Raw genomic sequence first — 16,664 nt, 5'->3', positions numbered from 1 at the left:
GAAATTATTCTAAGATATTTAAGAGGAATAATATGACTACAATATTATTCTTCTTCTGAAAATATTTATGTATATACACCTCCTTACCTTTTTAATATTTATTTTTGTAAATATATATATATATTTATATACATATATTTGTAAATATATATATATTTGTAAATATATATATATATCTCCTTACCTTTTAGGGTTACAAATTAAAATACTTACAAATTAAATGATATAAAGTATATTCTGTTGGGCATTTCCTTCAAAATAATCTTGGTGTAGAGGAGTGATTGGGGTATAAATGAAATAAAACTGCCCATTGATGAAAAATTCCTGAGCGATGAGTATACAGGAGTTCCTTAGACTATTCTTTTTACTTTTGCATATGTTTGAAATTTTCTGTAATAAAAAATTTTCAACCATATTTAAAATTACCTAGTATGACAGGCCCTACTGAATTTTACAGGCTCTCATCACTTGAAGTAGGGACAGACAGAGTTCACACATCTGACAAGGAGGAAATATATTTTGAAATCATACTTCCTAAACTCTATTGGCTTTCAGGTAATGTCAGATTATTTTCTTACAAAATTTCAGTGCAGCTTTATTTAGTTTCCCATGATGAAGTCTTCCTTCTTGTCTTCATGATTATTAAGTAAACCCCAAATCACAGTCAGTCCTCCATTGTGAGCCCCTAGAGAAAAGATTCCATGTCTTATTTTTGCATCCTCCATAATTTATACATAACAGAGCTACCTGCTGAATGAAGTGTTACATAAGGGGTCAGTTAGAGTATTTGTAAAGCATTAAGTGAAACTGATGGGAAGTCAAGTGCATAGGAAAGGGAAACCAGAAGAACTAACTCTGAGACCTTGAAAGGGGCAGTTAACGGAAGTGAAAGTTTTCCAGGCTACATTATTAGCAGGCACGGGAAATAGTAGATGGAGAATTTTAAGTCCTAGTGGCTTATTGGGTCACTACTGTGCAGAAAGTAGAGCAATAATTTAGCACTGTCCTCTGATTTTCTAAAGGGATTGTTTGTAAACTGCTACTTCCTCAAGCTCCATTCTCACTCCAGGTCTTATCCTCCTACTTGAGTGTGACCTGTGTCCCCTGGCCTGAGTCTTATGTATTCTCTTCTAAAACCCTGCTCTCATCTTCTACTGAATACTTCCCGTGATGTTGCATCAACTACAAGTTTCCTCCTGAAGTTTATGCCTCTTCTTCATCTGGCTCAGAGATACGGAACTGTCCTTACCGTCCACTGCTCTCCAAGAAGATTCCTTTGCCCTGGGAAGCCATCCTCCCCACCATCCCCAGTGGGGACATTTGCCTTTGTTCACACAACTTCTGTCACCAGGAGGGCCCTTCTCTGCCCCTTGGTCCATTCTGACACTACAGATACGCCAGTATCCAGCTCAAGTTCACCTCTTCCAGGCCTTTCCTGTCTTCCACCCTATGAGTTCCCACAACTATTCTGCATGTGTTGTTTACCTTGCTGCTAGACCCAAACTTCCTTATACTATCACTTAACTCTTCTGTGCGTTCATCTTCAAATCAAATGCATCTGCTCAGTAAACATTTATTGGAAACCTATTGTGCTCCAGGTCATTATGGGTCTTGGGTATATAAGCCTGCAAAAAATACTCTCTTGGTTTTCAATTCAGTTAAGGAGACAAAATACAAAGTATATTAACTTTAAAGCGAAAGCGTGTGCTTCAAATAACAGACCAGACAACAACAGAAGCGACTTCCTAAGGCAGCGCACGGCTAACTGCCTGGTGGTAGAAGTGCCCTCCACTCCTTCTAGGCTACAGGCAGTCATACTAGAGGGCATGAGCCAGGCCTGCTCTGGTCAAGGTACCCGGCAGCTTCTCTCGAGCTGCAGCAGGTCTACTACAAGAGGGAAGCACAGAAGAAGCCTATTCTGCTAGCTGTCGTTATTCGCCGTCCTGAGAAGCGATGCCCGGTAGTGTGGCGTTGCTGTGGGTGTCACACACACCAGCTGACGAACAGTAAAGCAGGGGCTCTGACCCACCTGAGTTACAGGTGAGAGGTAGTCACCTGCTATAATTCTCTGAAACCCCCTTATCACTCTCGTTTTACTTCGTTCTTGATTCCTTTGTTATAGCCTGTCTCCTCCCCCTGCCCTCTCCCCATCCCCCACCAGAATGTAAACTCCACAAGAGAAGAGAGCTGCTAAGCCCTTTTCATGCTCTGTCCTTAGTGTCTAGAGTGCCTGGTTTGCAGCAGGCACTGAAGACAGGCATGGCGACGGAACAAAACTGCCAGGCTATTTAAATGAGGGCCATAGTCACAAACCAGGGAGTGCCCTTTTCATGTTCCCAGGGGGCTGAGGTCACCATGCGGCATCAGTCTCTCAAACATCAATGGCATGGAGTTTTTTGTTTTTTGTTTTTTCCATAAAGGAGCCATCTTTTAACTAGGGGCACCAGGGGACAGACAACTGCTGTACTGCACTGCTACACCTGGGGACTGGAAAACAGGGATCCGGGTCCAGAGGCTGACTTTTCAAACTACATTCCTACTTGCGTCCTGATCTTCTCCTCCCTTGGAAACTTTTAGAAGAACGGCCTTTGGAAGTGTAGCGATGACAAACTTTAATATAGCTCCACTTAGTGCCATATCAGGTATCAGAAAGCAGCAAGATGGAAAACATATGAAATTCCGAGTTATCTGCATATTTGGTACTTCAATATAGAGTTTGAACTACTATAAAAAGATGAAAGAAGTTAAAATGTGATTTTAAAAACAATATGTAAGAAAAGAGGACAGCTCAGCGAAGCAAAGCTATCACTAAAGTCATCATAACTATGGTTCTGCTATTACAGCTTCCCAGCTCTCTCATATTCTCCTCTTCCTACAAACCCAGACCCTAGTGCTTCGGCATTTGATCAGCATGTTTTGTCAATGGCCAGGCACTTCTCAGGCTCTGGGAATTACGAGGAATCCATCATCAGTGACAGTTCTTAAAGGGTAAGCGCCACGAGGGGAGGTGAACGGGGTGTTGCGGGCACATCCCCACGGTCACTCACCCAGACCGCTGGCGATCAAGGAGGGCTTGTGAGAGAGGAGCAAGGAGCTGAACCACGGGTGAGGAGGAACTGGCCGCTGCTGAAGGCAGAACCGGGCAGGACGATGGCGAGGAAGCCGAGAGCACAGGGTGCACCAGGACTTCAGGGAGCGAGCCTTGCATGAACGAGAGAAGGATGCAAAGCCGTAGGGCAGCCATGAGAGAGGAGGCTGCACACCAGCCCCGGGTGGACAGAACGTGATACTCTGAAGACAATGGGGAGACACCAACGGATTTTAAGCAAGGAGGAGAGATGATCAGGCATGCTGCCACTCTCAGCTGCTTACCAGTGGAAATCCCATCGTCTTTCTAAAGAACGCCAATTTTCCCCACACATCAGGGGCCTACGTTTTCAGTGGAGACTGGGCCCCATCCTAGGCCCAGGAAGTAAAATTTAATCAATCTAAGCCGGTCTTGGGAATTCCACTCCTTTATCACTGCCTGATTTGGCCACAGTCACGTGTTAACACATTTGGCCAGTGAAACAGGAAAAAGCTGCTTTGGGACTGCCTCACTGTTAAAAAGAGCTGCCCTTTGTGGACATTCTCTCTTCCACTCTTGCACGAAGTGTGAGAACTTGTTGCCTGGAACAACTGCAGCCAATGAGGGGACAAGCCTGAAGACAAAAGGCAACACGCTGAGGTAGGCAAAGTGAGAAGATGTCAAGACCCAAAGTCCTTGATGTGGTTGATGACTAAATCAAGCTTTCCGTAACCACCAGCTCCAAAGTTCTCTTTCAAAATGAATGTGAAAATCCCCTTGCTGCCAGTCTAAGTATGGTCTTCTGTGTTATGTTGCAGCCCAAAGCATCCCAACTGATAGACTGACTTTCCATTTAGAAGGTTCACTTTGGAAGCAGTGAGCCAAGCAGAGGAAAGGGAACGAGGCACGCAGGCTGAGATGTTAGTAGGAGGCTGCTATGGGAAAATCGGTGAGTACTAATGAGTGGCTTAGACAGAAGGGAATACGTTTTAAAAATTGGAAGGATTTGGAGTAAACAGGACTTGGGGAGTATTCGATTGTATGTTCTGGATGATTGTGTGGTTTCCGGAAGGTGGTGCCAGTCAGTGAGATGGGGACAGAGGAGGAGGAATGCATGGGGGGTGGGGTGCAGTGGTGACCATGCCTGTCTTGCATATGAGATAAGCAAGTCTCACTCACTAGACCGTATACATTGTGAGAATACAAATCTTGTCTCTCTTCTTTACTATTGTTCCATACAGCAGATGGGTAATAAGAATTCTTAATAATAAATGCATGAGGCTGAGAAAAATTACATCATATGCCTAAGATAGCACATGCTGTTCAAAGTTGTGAAGTCAGGACACACATTAATTCTTTCCAGCACGTTGTCTACCACTTGCCAATATCATCAGTAAAAGGTTGACTCTCAGATTCTGAAGCAGAGGAGAAAATCTTATTGGGAGGTATGAGATAAGGGCAGGCTCACTCCCACAGGTCACGTTAAAAGAGTATCTAATTTTTTTCATTAGTGTATATTTTATAGAAGTTTCTAAAGAAAAGTGTTCAAGAAGGATGCATTTAAGGACATCTGAGAACCATGAATTATATCTTACTTGTGACCTGTCCAGAATGAAATAGACTCTTCTCATTCTAACCTGGAAATTTTAATTAGAGAATTAGGCAAAAATTTAAGATTTAAAGCCTCTTTGCTGTCTGGAGTGAATACAGATTAACCTAAATCCCTCTTGGACCACTTTGAATCATGCTCTTGTACTATCTTTGAAAGAGCCAGGGAACAACTGTTTACTATTTTATGTATGAGAATCATTAAAGTGTTAGACGATATTATTCAACATCTTCTCTCAGTCTTTACTCCTTTAAGAGAAATAATCTTAATTGCTCTAGCCTCCTTAATTTATGTCATTCTTCCAGTATTTTTTCTTTTATGTCTTTTTTTCTCAACATCCTTTATTTTTCCATACTCTTAAGCTGAGAGATCCAAAGCTTGTCGAGAAAACAACTATGTCTATGTTTTCGTTTTTTTTGTTCTTGTCAGATTTACAAGAATTTAAATGTTTCCCAAAATTAAGAGCTACAGAGGAGGCAAAGATATAGAAATGTTAACCTCAAAAAATTGATCACTGAGTCTAGGAAGCAGGATGCATATAAACTCCTAGTAACCCAAGAACGATGTTAGTGTGTAATTCAAGTGCCAGACTGCAGGCTACAGAAGTGTTTTAGAAATTCGGAAAAGCAACAGAGCACCGGGGGCTGTGAAAGAAGGATTCGCAGACACTGATGAATACGGAGTGAACCCGAAAGAGCATCTAGGACTTGGAGGAGAAAAATAGGAAGGAGGTAGACATGGGACCTGGGACAGGGAGTTCATGTGGAAAATACATCTAGACGTTATTTTTTAAACTTCCTCCCCCCAGAGCCTTATATTTATGTGAGTTATCCTGTCCACATGGACATCACCTAGATAGATAAAGAGTGTCATCTCTCCTAAAGACGATTTCATAAATTGTTCTCTCTGGCTTCTATAATTAATGAAAATCATGTTGAATTTGAATTCCATCTGTGCTCTGAATTAGTATTTTAATATTGAGTATACATGAAACATTAAAAACTGTGGCCCAGCCATCAGACCACAGAAATTTGACAGGCCCAAAACATGGAAGGGCACAATAAATATTTGTTAATTCAATGGAAAAAAGAATAAGAAAAAGGGAAAGAAGAAAGGAAGGATGGCGTTTGGAAATATTTCTCATTAGTTGTTCAAAATTAGGGGAGCAGTTATTTAAATAATAACTTAATTAGTATTTTGAGTCCTATCTTTAGGTTTAACTTACTGTAATTTGCCATATCTTCAAGAATTTAGAGTACACAAAACTAGCATATTTTTCTTTTCTTTTTCAGATTAACTACGATTCTTCATCTTTTTCTAAAGTTTCTGATAGTTTCAATGGGTAACAAAAGTTATAAACTGTCCCATTATTTCTTCTAGGAAGTGTCCAAACTTGAAACATCAAAAGTTAGCTCAATAATTATAGGGGAAAGTAGTAATAGTTTGGTTCCGTCTTACAATACTCTAAAGGAAATAAAAAAGAATTCTAGGAAACATTCGTTGCAGTCTAAATGAACTACCGGGTTTATATAAACCTTCCTGACCTGCAGAGACAGAAAGGGGAGTGGAACAAAGAATGTGAGAAGAAATAAGTAGTTATTTACAATAACAAACTCCTTTCCCCAGGGGTAAATTATTCTGGAGCAAGAATGAACTGAAATCCTTTGCATAAGCAAGAGCTGAGTAAGATAAACATTTCAGACACTGCCATAGATTTGGAAGACCATCTCAGCATTCCAGACGCCCCTATGTTGTTGCATATTGTGGGAAAAGGGCCACCAGCCTTGAAACCCAAGTGGCCTGTTCTCAGGGTGACTTCTGCACTTAAGAGCAGGGTAGACTTGGGCAGGTCACTTAGTCCCTCTAAGTCTGTCTCTTCATCTGCAGAGTAGGAATAATTGCACCTTCCTCTTAGGATGGTTGTACAGGTAAAAACAGACAGCGTTTGAAAAAGTCTAACTGGGTGTCTGATAACTAGCAGGAGCGTAATAAATTATACTCACATTAATTCTTAAGCAACCATAAATTCTCCACTCCACCGTGGCAAGAGGAAAGGCCTCTTTATCTTTATGGAGACAGTCAAATCCACTTGTTAATTCCAAACAGAGCTGCTCTTACGGAGTATTGCATGGAAGGAATGACGCTAGAGCTGATTACCACTTATGTGATGCAACAAAAGCAAAAAATACCTGGCAGGATGGAGTATACATTTTAAAATTCTACTTCTGTCTTTAGTTTCAGCTCCTCACCTCCCCTCTTACCTCCCCGAGTCTCCACTCTAATTCACCCACAATCTGTCATCTAACTCCCAGCAAATTTACTTAGCTTTTCTCAAATTTTAGGAAGATTCTTGTTAAAAGATTTCAGGGTCAAGAAAAATCTAAAACTCAACAAAATCATTTTATACAACTTAAAGGGCAAACTCCCTTCCCCTAGGCTTTGATAGTGATTAAAAAGGACATGCAGGTAGAGAGTCTCGGGGCTGACCAGAAGATGCACAGCACTGAAAACAGAAATGTTGTTTTAAGATATTTCAAAATGGGGTTAAAATATACACAAGCCGTTGCAAAGAATTTAGGTCCTTGCCTTAGAATAAAGACAAGCTCCTTCTATTTTTTGTTGTGAAAGATTATTACAAACCTTAAAATCTAAAATATGTTTTAAATAATCTATAATATCTCAAGAGTGAGCTTTTTAAAAATCTTAAATCCATGCAGTATGCTATTTTGCAGGCTGAAAAAATAAAAAGCTGGGGTGGGATGGATCTAGAGAGACACTTTCATTTCAAACCTGTGAAATGTTTTGTACCTATAGAAGTGGTTCTGGAAACTATTCAAAAGCTGGACTTCCTGTTTGCATGATACAAATACAGAATAATTTGCAAATGGATCTTCTAACAATGTTTTTGATTATGGATATAACAGTGCTGAGGGAACAACCTCAGGTCATAGAGGTCTAATATCATCAGTAACCCTTTCCCATGGCCAGTCTAGGGCAAATTTGGGAAGCAGTGTAAGTTTGTCTTCTTTAAGACTGTTCCCCTTTTTAGTCCTGCAACCATCCCAGGCCTACTCCTATTACATAACTTTATCCCTGCCAAGGACTTGTCTTAAAAATATCAACCTGATGAATCACTGATCAGGTAAATTTGTTTATGTCCAGCCTCTTACAGTAGTCTTTGCATTAGGAAAAACTATGAGCAACAAATACTCAATCTCAAAGAATAAATCTCTAATGGTAAAATTTCAGATATCGTGGTTTTGGGTAGGGAATTACTTGGGTCAGAGAAGATCCCCTAGCACAGGACTGAAACTAGAAAGATGTTGGTAGTAATAATTGCCTTGTACTCTATTTCTTCTATTTTGGTCAGGAGGTCACTTGTGCTACAATACCTATTTTAAAAAAATGATTTCTAGGCCCAGCCCCAGAATCATTAAATCATGATCTCTTGGAGCGAGTAACTTACATTTTAGAAAGAGAAGATAGATGGGTAAACAAATACAGAGAGTATTATTACCCCAATTTTGGAAATTATCAGATTATATCTTGTAGACAAAAGCTAAGGGTTTCCAAGATGAAAATCTAACTTGAAAAGATACATGCACCTCAATGTTCATAGCAGCACTATTTACAATTGCCAAGACATGGAAGCAACTTAAGCATCCGTCAACAGGTGATGGATAAAGATGTGGTGTATATGCAAAGGAATACTTCTGTCATACAGAAAAGAATGAAATAATGCCATATGCAGCAACGTGGGTGGATCTAGAGATTATCATACTAAGTCAGGCAAGTCAGAGAAAGACAAATACCACATGGTATCACTTATATGTGGAATCGAAAAAAAAAATCGATACAAATGAACTTATTTACAAAGCAGAAGCAAACTCACAGACATAGAAAACAAAATTATTGATACCAAAGGGGAAAGGGGCAGGGAGGGATAAATCAGGAGTTTGGGATTTTTAGATATATATATAAAATAGATAAACAACAAGGACCTACTGTATAGCATAGGGAACTATATTCAATATTTTCTATTCTATAATGGAAAAGAATACATATATATATATATATATATGTATAACTGAATCACTTTGCTGTACACCTGAGACTAATACAGCACTGTAAATCAACTATACTTCAATAAAAAATAAAGTCAAGGGTTTCCATGTATTAACTCACCTATCAGTATCCACTGTGGCATGTTAGAATAGAAATTTTATTTTAAATCGCCAGCAGTATATAAGGAACCCCAGCTTCATCCTCTGCTCTTACCAGGCACTCCGGCTTCGATCCAGAAGTTAATGTCTGTCCCTTCTCCGGCCCTGAAGACCTGTGTGATATTGATGGGCTGCAGAAGGCTCATGACCTCCTCCACGATGGCTCTGGCCTTTTCATTGCCGGTGAACTGCAGCCCAGAGGGTAAGAAGGTTCCCAGGTCAGACTCCATCACAAGGCTGTAGTTGGAAATGTTTGCCTAAACAAAAGAGAGAAGTGTCTGGTTCATATCTGCTGCTTCTTTGCTTTCTCTTTGGGAGTTATCAAAAAAACAATAATCAAATACTTTATCTTCTCACCAGTTGTTGCCAAAACACGTGTTGCTCTGCCCGACCTGGGGTCTGGTCTGCATATTACCTAACAGTTCTGAGACGCAAAATTACTCATGCTGGGATTTGCCAAATTCTAATTGACTTGGAAAGATTTTTTTTTAATTTAATGAAGAGAAATACAAAACCCTGTGTTAAAATTACTTAATTACTGTTACCAGCAATAATATTCTTTCAACTGATTTTCTTAAGTGCCCATCTGGTACCAGATACAATTCCCCTTACAAGGTGGGGGTCTCTAGACGGTATTAGCCACGCTCAGACGAAAGAAGATCTGCCCTGTGGACTTATGTCTCTGCAGCTCTTTCCTCTAAATAGATACTCTACCTTATTTTGGTTGTGAATTCTGCGAAGGCTTAAAGGCGTCAAACTGACAGGTCTGTCTTGGGTTTCCGATTTTGTTGTTGTTCCATCTGCTGGATCCCCAGGGAGGGAGGTAATAGGACAACACGTGAAATGCTGTTCTCCCTGGCGTACAACTGCCGCACTCTGTGCCCGGCACCTCGGCCAGGCCCTAGTGTGTAGACCTCTTCCCAATAAACTCTGGTGAGAAAGCCTACAGTGATTTCATGCAGCCAATATTGTCACAGCAAGAGCTTAGAATATAAGAGGCTGTCACCAGGGTGCACAGCTAAATTGCCGCCCAGCCCTAAGATTTGCAAGTCTAAGGTCCTTCAAACTGTCGCGGCCATCTATTTCCCAGGAGCCATTCACTTCTTCAAGACTGAACAAATAGTACCTCGGCTGAGTTATTCCTAAGCTCTCACCCTCATTACTTACCTAGTGAAAATCAATAATAACATTTTTACAGGGCTTTCAGAGAGCTTTCATATTTGCAACCTTCTTTGATCTTCTTCCATAACCCGTAAAGTAGACAGAGCAGTTTTATGGTTGATGCTGTTTTATAGGAAAGGTACTGAGGATCAGAGAGGTCAAGTGATTTGCTCAAGATCACACAGCTGGCAAACAGTAGAGCTGGGTCTGAAATCCTATGCTTTCCCAAACTCCACACTGTCATCACTATCACAGGATGGAGCAGTAAGTAATGTGTGTTCTGAATTGGAATGATTTTTCACTTACAACAACATTTTGAGGGTTGCATACTTTTTTCTCCCTCTAAAACAGATATGTTTTTACAACAATTTCCTAACTAGTGCCATGGAAGTGTACTGCTGTTACAAGGGCAAGAACAGAGGTAGGTTCTAAAGGAGGGTGTTGCCAACATTCATAGGACTGAACTCAGTGGCCCTGGGATACCATTTTGTTGTTGCTACTGCTGATGAGACGGTTAACAAAGCAGAAGTCTGTTCAAATTTCCGCTCTTACTTCTAAGGAATTTCTGTCTTCATGATGATTTTCAGGGAAAGACTCAAGGCATTTATGATAAAAAGCACCACCTCGGCGTTCAGATGTGACAGCTGCACAACTGTAGCATCAATAGCGTTAATTAATTATATTAATTAATAATATTCAAAATATTTGCATTAATGTCTTACATTCAGGGCTCGTTTAACTAGCACACTGGTGCCAGGTCAGCAAGTTGACGTGAATTTGGCAGTCCTAACCCTGTCCCCTTATGTGCCCTGCTGCACCCCCACACCAAATTCTCTCCCTCCCCTGTGATGATGGGAAAAGAAATAATATATCTGCACATAAAGACAGAGTTGGGTAATGAATGTGAGGGTTCCTGTATTTCTGGCAGGCCCCCTCCTTCAACAGAAAATTGGACAATTTGCTCCTACTTGTGTCACATTTAGTTAACAGTGGAGCTAGGTAGTAGTTTGGCCGTCAGCCTGGTGCGGTGGACACAGCTCTGGACGCTCTCTATTCTGGACTCAGCAACTGACATGCTGTGCTGCCCAGGGGAGTGACTGGCCTCTTGCTCTGTCCCCAAGTCATGCTGCCTTGGCCGTTGGCTTCTCCATCTGTGGCTTGGGACAAATATTCTCTTCCAAGCTTGACCAATGAGCCTGCACGTATGAAGCTTTGAGCATCTTCAAAGAAAAGACCTTTGTAGACCAAAGTGAAAGTTACTGCATGAGCTGAACTTGTCAGGGCGCCTAACAAAATATGCATTAAGGGCTTCTTGACCCTCTTCAACTGCAAATGAACAGATATCCCATGGACAGGGCACCCCACAGTTTGTGAACGGCACTGTGCAATGCCAGGATGTTGACAGGAACATCAAGAACAATGTAAATAAAGGAGCTTCCAAAGGTTCTCTACACTATGTGGCAGCCCATTTAGCAGAGAGATAAAAAGTATCAGCTTTGGGATTATTCAGATTGGTTTGATCCTCAGATTAACCAGTCATGGGCTCTGTGACTTTGGGCAGTCTGTGTAAACTCTCAGTTTCTTCCTCTGTAAAATGGGGATTATAATGGTACCCAGTTCATGGAGTTGTAAGAAAGAGTGTATCGTAAAGCCTGGTGAACGATTAGCACTTGATAAATACTTGCTGTTACTGGTCTTACCGCTAAACATCAGTACCTCTCAGATTTTCAAGGGTGGTCTCCACATAAACCATTCTGTTAGCTGCTCATAATGATGACAGGTAGCATTTTTGTAGTGCGTCCAACATGCCAGGCACTGTGAAATGCTTTATAGATTTTCCCATGTAATGCTCACAATCACTCTATGAGTGCTATTATATTTCTCATTTCACAGACGAAGCAACCATGGTTTAGTCAGGTTAACTAACTTTCCCAAGCTTACCTAGCTAGTCAGTGGAACAGCCAGAGTTCAAACCCAGAGCTCTGCCTCTACAAGCCTGTGCTCTCAACCCCTCCACTGCCCTGTCTGCTGAAGTTTATTTCCAACTGTCGGGCCACAAGTCCTCACTTTCAATTCAAAAACGCAAAGAATATAGTGAAACAAGTGTATAGTTAAAAAGTTTTTAGCATGATCACAATACAAGGTCTGCTTGGACAGAATTTATTGTCCCAGCTAATCAAGTAATTTGATTAAGCAAAAAGAAGAATGAAAATAGAAACAAAAACCAGAACAAAAATCCTGCTCCACCATTTCCTTCGAACTAGGAATAAAAAGCCTAAAATAATAAAACATCTTTTCAACCCAAATTAGACAGGATGTGCAGATGTCAGTAAACCAGAATCCTGGCATAGGTAGAGACATGTTTGATTTCTATTCATGTAGAATTCTATTAGCTGCTGCTAGCATGATGGCAGTATTCTATTGTTTTCTATTTATATATAAACATCTCCATATGTTTCCAATAAAGAACTAAGAAAACAAACCACCCACCGTCCATGACACTGCTTTTTCTCCTCATTTATGGAGTCACTGTCTAATCGTTAGCACATGGCCAAAGAGCTGGGAAAACAAAATGTCTCTGCACAGAGGAACCGGAATGAATAAGCCGGGTCACAGGGCCGTTGGAACTGCCCCTTCTCAGGAATGTGTTGTCACAAACATCCGTGTTCCTTACTATGCCGTGAGTCGTTGGGGACGTCCTCAGTGTAGATCTGAAAAGCTGATTATAGCTGGTACAGCAGAGCAGAGCCGTGCTGCTTTCCCTCAGCCCGCGTTAGCACACGCAACAAGGTACCCGCCCTCCAGGTTACGGGGTGCAGCAAGAAACCTACTACTAGAGCTTGGATGCTTTGTTGCTGAGAAAACCAGCACCAATGGAGACAAACACACAGAGGAGGCTGAGAAGCTCAGTGATGAGCTCAGATATTATCTGTAAACCCCTACCCCGTTCTCTTAATTAAGAGAAGCGTCCATATAATAGGGGCCATGAAAACAGTCATTCATTGCCATGTAATAATGGACATAATGCAATGTAGAGAAATGTTCTCCACCAACCTAGGTTAGGATCATTGGATTAATTAATATCTGCTCAGGGCTGAGGATTTATAACTTTGTCTTATGCTAGAATCACATCTTATCACACTTCTTTTTCTTTTTTTTAAGAGTCAGCTAACTCTGCCAAAGAACAGTTTGATAACCATTAGCATTCTTTGGGTGCAATGCAAAATTCAAAAGAACAGTGTTTAAAATACATACTGCATGTTTTCAAATGCTTACGTCCTAATATAAACACAAGGGTGATGTTTGTGTTCTTTGCTTTTATAAAATTCCAAACAATACTTCTTCACAAATACAGACCCAAGTTCAACATCTCCTTCCTCTCAAATTTGGCTTCTTTTTTGTTTTAACACTTCTATTTTCTCATAACCTAGGTAAACTGTCTTAGGTTTTGACCTAAAGTGACATTGCAATCCCCAAATCAAATGAAGAGAAAAGGAGACTCCTATTTGAATTAATCATGTCGCCTCCTTCGTTCAGTCTTCAAAGAAGTAAACCCCACCCTGACACTGGGCAATCCATCTCAGTACCACTTTCCTGCTCCTGGAAATGTTAATATTTTACAGATGATGGTGGTGATGCTGTTTGGTCAGGCGGTAAGCCCAAAACAAGTTCCCACAAGGAAATCATCCCATGGTACCATGTGCTGCGTTGCCACAATCATCTTTTCCAGCGCTGCCAGTGATCCTGAAATTCCCGTTTCAAGGGGTGGAGCTGTGGGGGGTGGTGCTTCACAGGGCTTTATCTCAAACACCTATCAAGACTGGATGATAGATAAAGCGCTTTCTCCCTGCCATGCAAAACCAAGAATAGGTTTTACTTTCTGGTCAAGTCTACCCTGAGGTCCAGACTTGTATGTCTGACAGTCTCCAGCATTCAGTTTTGAATAGCCTTGGGGACCCAAAGGAGAGCCAGGAAAGGGATGATGACAAGGTGGCATGCCTTAAGTTATCTTTATTTGACAGCTAAACCGGCTGCAGCTCGGGGGCATGGGCAGTCTCGGGTAGGTTACATTAGTCCTAAAATTGCAGACACCCATTGTGGCTTAGCCACCATGCTGCCTAGAGACAGGAACAGAATAAACGGCTTCCGGAGATCCCGTTCCAGCCCTATCGTTCTCTGTGTGTGCACAGGGGGTTTCTCGTGAGATTAAACCTGTGTTTTCAGGAGATCCTTCTCACAATGTCATTCAAAGCACTCTAGATCTCAGTAAATTCTCCTCTGGAGCTGGCTAAGGTCCATGGATAGCCTCTAAACTTATGGAAAACACATGATCCTTCTATAAATGTCACTATGGTAATGACAGTGAGGCAGAAAGCTGAAAATATGGCATAAGCATAGGGTAAAAGAAATAAGAATTTTGTTTATATTATATAGGAACTATGACTGTATTCACATTTTTTTTTCTTTTAGGAATAAAAACAACACAATATCCAGGCTGTTTGATAGACAGATGTAACAAAGCTTACAGGGAAGCTTGCTGTCTACCTCAGTTTTTAATTTTATTTCTGCATGTCTGAGCTACATAGTGGGCGCTCAAGAAATGCTTGAGGAGAAAGAAAGTCACAACTGGGAAAATTTGACATGATACCCCAACAGCAGCCTGAGGATGTAGCTTAGCTCTAGCTCGTGCTGCCAAGGGAAGTGGGAAGACTGATGCATTATGAAACTCTCATTATCCAGGAAAAGAGAGGATACCACCAGCTCCTCAAAAAAAGCAGCGATTTTTCCAGCAGTCAATTCTGAGAGGAATTACGACATGGCTCTTTCTGTGAGGAACACAGAACAAAGTAACGGATAGAGTCTCCAACAACAGTTTTACCAAAGAGGTAAAAAACACCTTTCTTAACACTATTTCTTAAATACTGATCCTTAATTAAAGCTAAAAGCAAAATATTAAGTCATTTCGGTAAAGATGTTTCTTTGGGGCGTAAACTGTATTTATTTAATAGTTACTGAGACAGAAACCAAATACGATGACCATATGTCCCTGTTTGCCCTGGGTAGTCCCAATTCACATCCTTTGCCTTGGTGTGATTATTAATGGTGCCTCCTTTCTTCACAGTATATGCTTCATGGTTTAATAACAGACCATACTATCAACTTACCTATGACGGAATATGTGTATAAACATGACTAAATAGTACCAGTTCTTTACAAAAGGACAGAGCTTAAGAGCAAAGATGATAACTGGCTGTTAAATTAAATATAATGAGTTTTATGAAAGAGACATGTACAAAGAAGAGGGGGCGATGCTGAAAAAAACTGGGAGAGAGATTGATAGAAGAGGATGATGTTTGCCCCTTGACTGAAAGTTCTCCAATGAGAACAGAGTTCTTTTTAGCTCATTAGTGTACCTCCAGGGTCTAGCCAAGAGGCACTGGATAATATTTGTCAAATGAATAAATGAATGAATGGTACCATTCAAAGCAGCCAAATAATGTTGTCCACTTATATAGCTTCTTAGATCTCTCCACTGAACTCTAGTCTTTTACCAAGCCATGTACTTGACCTCTCCAGGTGGATGTCTGGTATCTCAAACTTAACATGTCCAAAGCTGACCTCCTGATCTCCACCTTATGCCTCTACCCAACTCCTCTCATTTGAGATGCTCAGGCTTCAAACTGCAGGGTTGCACTTGACTCCTCTCTTTCTCTCTCACTCTATATACAATCCACCATCAGATCCTGCTGGCTCTTTTCTTAAAATATACCTGAAGACTGACAACTTCTCAGCCCATCCACTGCTACCATCCAGGTCCAAGTTACCATCATCTCTCACGTGGATTATTCAGCCTTGTTTAGTTCCAGTTCCCCTTAAGCCTGTTCTAAAACCAGTTTCCAGAGCAATCATTTTAGACTGTCAATTCAGATCAGGTTAGTTGTCTGCTCAAAGGCCTCTGAGAGCTCTAATCTCACTCAGAGAACCCGCGAGACATGATCTGGGCTCCTTTACGCTGGTGACCTCACGTCCCGCTGCTTTCTCTTCCCTGTACCACTTTCAGTACGTTGGCTTCCTCACTGTTCCCCAAATGCCACATACACTCTCCATCAGCACCTTCCCTAGAGATACCCACGTAGCTCACTTCTCTGTCTTCTTCAGATCTTGCCTCAAACGTTACCACCGCAGCAAAGTCCCTTTTTGTCCCCCCAACAAAAATTTGAACGTTTCCTCCCCACGTACATCTCTGTCCCCTGTCTTGGTTTCCTCCTCAGCTGTCCTCATACCATTTTGTTTATTTTATCCACATCATCAGTCTTGATACATTAGAATGGAAGTAAGATGAGGGCAGAGTTTAAGACAGTGCCTGGAACTTAGAAGGCACTCAATAAACATGTGCTGAAAGATTAAACACATCTATTTTTGTGTTTAAACACATATATGTACATGTATATGTAACCCTGCAAGCACGTCGCTAGGTGCTGTTTTGGATGACAGTGGTGCTGGCGAAGATGACAGAGATGATGCCGTTGCTAGTGTTGGTGTGAAGGCAACATCAGTCTCTCAGGATCTGTTTTTTAAATTTTCTTAAGAAAGCAAAGGGTTC

At 41.1% G+C, this 16,664-nt stretch overlaps 1 protein-coding gene across 5 annotated transcripts in view; it reads right to left on the bottom strand.

Moving 5' to 3' along the window:
* CPQ (carboxypeptidase Q) overlaps positions 1 to 16,664 on the bottom strand; it is a 390,372-nt gene that overhangs the window by 50,909 nt on the left and 322,799 nt on the right. For 4 of the 5 annotated variants that reach the window (XR_012502314.1, XM_074353133.1, XM_074353132.1 and 1 more), the window contains one exon: positions 8,955 to 9,156. Coding sequence is in view for 4 of the 5 variants with exons in the window: in XM_074353133.1 (XP_074209234.1) it covers positions 8,955 to 9,156 (202 nt within the window). In the remaining variant the exon portion in view is untranslated. Of the gene's footprint in view, positions 1 to 581; positions 686 to 8,954; positions 9,157 to 16,664 lie in introns of those variants that run through there. The other variant, XM_074353131.1, reaches the window with a different exon arrangement.

The sequence above is a fragment of the Camelus bactrianus genome, chromosome 25 (genome assembly GCF_048773025.1).
Source record: "Camelus bactrianus isolate YW-2024 breed Bactrian camel chromosome 25, ASM4877302v1, whole genome shotgun sequence".
Taxonomy (NCBI): Eukaryota; Metazoa; Chordata; class Mammalia; order Artiodactyla; family Camelidae; genus Camelus; species Camelus bactrianus.
Note: the sequence above shows the minus strand (reverse complement) of the source record. Positions and strands in the feature narration are given on the sequence as shown.